Source organism: Leishmania donovani, chromosome 32 (assembly GCF_000227135.1).
Source record: "Leishmania donovani BPK282A1 complete genome, chromosome 32".
NCBI classification, from domain to species: Eukaryota; Euglenozoa; class Kinetoplastea; order Trypanosomatida; family Trypanosomatidae; genus Leishmania; species Leishmania donovani.
In genome coordinates this window covers 1,320,589-1,323,375 of record NC_018259.1, presented here as the reverse complement: position 1 = coordinate 1,323,375, position 2,787 = coordinate 1,320,589, and the positions used below count along the sequence as shown (strand labels likewise).

The following is a 2,787-nucleotide window of genomic DNA, read 5'->3' as shown; positions in this document are numbered from 1 at the left end:
GCGGACGGCGGCCTTTGGACCGACTTCCTCGTTCTCACTTGACAAGCGACAATCTATGTGGACGCGTTCTCGACCTCCGCGCGTCGTCTTGGTATCCGGCGTCTGCTGCTGCTCGCTATACCTCGTCCGACTCTCATAATCGGTGGGAAAAGCGGTCTTCAGCGCTGCTGGTCCTCCTCATCAGGGTTGAGGCGAACGCAGTCGTCGATACGCAGCACCGTCACAGCCGCCTCCGTCGCGAACTGCAGGGACTTGATCTTGCTAGGCTTTGGCTCCAGCACACCCGCCTTGATGTTGTTGCGTAGCGTGCCGTTGTGCAGATCCAGTCCGGTAAAGCGCGCCTCCGTCTGCTGGCCGCTGCTCTGTGCCTGCGTGTGCTCGACACGAAGCTTCGCGACGAGGTCCGTGGCATCGAGGGCAGCATTCAGCGCCAGCACCTTCGGTATGACGAGCAGTGCCTCGGCGTACTCGGCCACCGCCAGCTGCTCGCGTGAGCTCAGTGTGCGGGCAAAGTTGTCCAGGTACACCGACACCGCCGTCTCCACGGAGCCGCCGCCAGCAACGACGCAGCTGGCGTCACACGTGCGCGCCACAGCCCACAGTGCGTCGTTCAGCGCGCGCTCCATCTCCTCTAGCATGAAGTAGTTCGCGCCGCGGCAGACGATGGTGGCACACACGGCGTTCGAGGTGCCAGCAATAACGATGCAGTCATCGTCGCCAATGCGCTCCTCGTACACCTTCTCCGACCGACCGAGCCACTTGGGGTCGAAGACCTCCTCGCCCTCGAGGTCGGACATGGTGTGCACCACCTGCGCGCCGGTAGTCCTGGCGATGCGGCGGATGTCATCCTTCTTGACACGGCGCACGCCAAGCACGTTGTTGTCCACCATGTACTTCATCATGCTATCCTCGATGCCCCACGTCGTCATAATGACGTTGGCGCCGGCCGCGATCATCTTCTGAATGCGCTCCTTCGTGATGTCGAGCTCACGCTGGCGGATCGCCTCTGCCTTGGAGGGGTCCGTGATGGTGATGTTGATGCCGAGCTTCATCTTGACAGCCCGCAGGTCGAAGTCGACGAGAGCAATCTTAGCATCCTTCACCGAGGTCGGCATGCCCTGTGCGGCGCGAGAGAGGTTCATCGCAAAGCCCTGCACCAGCCGTGACTCGTGCAGGCTCCTGCCGTGCTGCAGCAGAATCGACACCGCCTTACGAGGGTAGATGACATCACCGAAGTCGTTCACCGTCTTGACAGACATGATAGCATCAACCACGATCTTCGCAAACAGATCCGCGTCGTTGTTCAGAATCTTGCTCGACATGGAGGTGCGCGCGACGTTCAGCAGCACATCCTTGCCAAGACTGTCCACGGCGCAGCTGAGATTGTCGTTTAGGTAGCGCAGTGCCTCGCGCATGGCAAGCTTGTAGCCGGCAATGATGCTTGTCGCGTGGATGCCCTGCGACACGAGTTCCTGGGCCCGCTTCAGCAGCTCCGCAGCAAGAATCACGACAGAGGTGGTTCCGTCGCCAATCTCCTTGTCCTGGAGCTGGGCCAGATCAACCAGTAGGCGCGCGGCTGGGTGCTCCACGTCGAGACTCTTCAGGATCGTCGCACCGTCGTTCGTCACCAGCACATCACCGACGTCGTCCACAAGCATCTTGTCCAGACCGATAGGGCCCAGCGACGACTTCACGACATTTGCCACGGCCAACGCGGCCGTCACGTTCTCGCGGCGAACGGCGATGCCGCTGGTGCGGGTGCCGTTGATGCCAAGAGCTGCCTTCTGCTTCGGCTGCATCTTCTCAGCGTGTATGGAGTAGGGTGCAAGGAGGTGCGTGTCGGCCGCTTGTGTGTGGGTATGTCGGCCTGCAGGTGCTCAAACACAGTCACAGAACCACAGCGCAGCTGAGAGAGAGGCGGGCGGGTCGAGGGCTAGGTAGGAGCAACAGAGTGCGGCGCCAAAGTAATTCGCGGCAGGATACACGCGAAATGACTACAAGGAAAAGGAGAAGGTCGGGGTGGGGGGGGGGGTATATTACGCTGATGGCAGGTCTAAACGCACAGAGAACTGGCGACCCGACAGATGCACATGAAGACGCATACGCACATGGATGGCAGCGGGGGAGGGGGCGAAGCAAGGGGAATGAAGAAAGCAGACACCAAAGGTTGTGTCACACGCGAGTGCATTGACGTGGCGGCGACGTCGCATGTGAGTGTTTGGAAGGTGCGCGTGATGAAGCACGCCGATGAAGTGAAGCACGGGAGACGGAGAGGAGAGGGTGGCAGCGCAGAAGCTATGGAGGAGCACTAGGGAAAGCAGCTTATTGCAAGGCAAAGAATGCCGCTTGTCAGCGTATTCAGCAGATTCGGACGCGGCACGGCGGCATCTTTCCAAGGCATCGCGTTGGTGCATGCAGTACAGCGCACGCACACGACCGCCACTGACGCCCACGCCAGATCCCTCCTGTACACCGCGCAGCGTGTGGTAACATTACGTGACTGCACCAACGCTGCAGTGGAAGCGACCACGAAAGCAGGACCATTCCCACGCGTAGGAAGGGCCCATCGATACCGCCTCCCATGAACCTCGTGCTGAGAGGCGAGCTCACTTCGGCTGCAGTCTGCAAAGAACGACTTCTTCGTTTTACAGGTCATGTGCGGCTGCCTCTAACGAAGCCAAAATACAGCCGCACGCACATACATTCACAGCCAAGGCCACCGCACGCTGAACAGCAGAGCGGGGGGAGGGGGGGGGGGCTCACCGGCAGCCACGGTGGCACTGAGAT

General features: G+C 60.6%; 1 protein-coding gene across 1 annotated transcript; it reads right to left on the bottom strand.

Moving 5' to 3' along the window:
• Positions 1–158: 158 nt before the first annotated feature.
• LDBPK_323470 (chaperonin alpha subunit, putative) lies at positions 159–1,799 on the bottom strand (the record flags this gene model as incomplete). Its single annotated transcript, XM_003863710.1, has 1 exon — positions 159–1,799. The coding sequence occupies one exon, from the start codon at positions 1,797–1,799 to the stop codon at positions 159–161; it is 1,641 nt and encodes a 546-aa protein (XP_003863758.1).
• Positions 1,800–2,787: the final 988 nt, after the last annotated feature.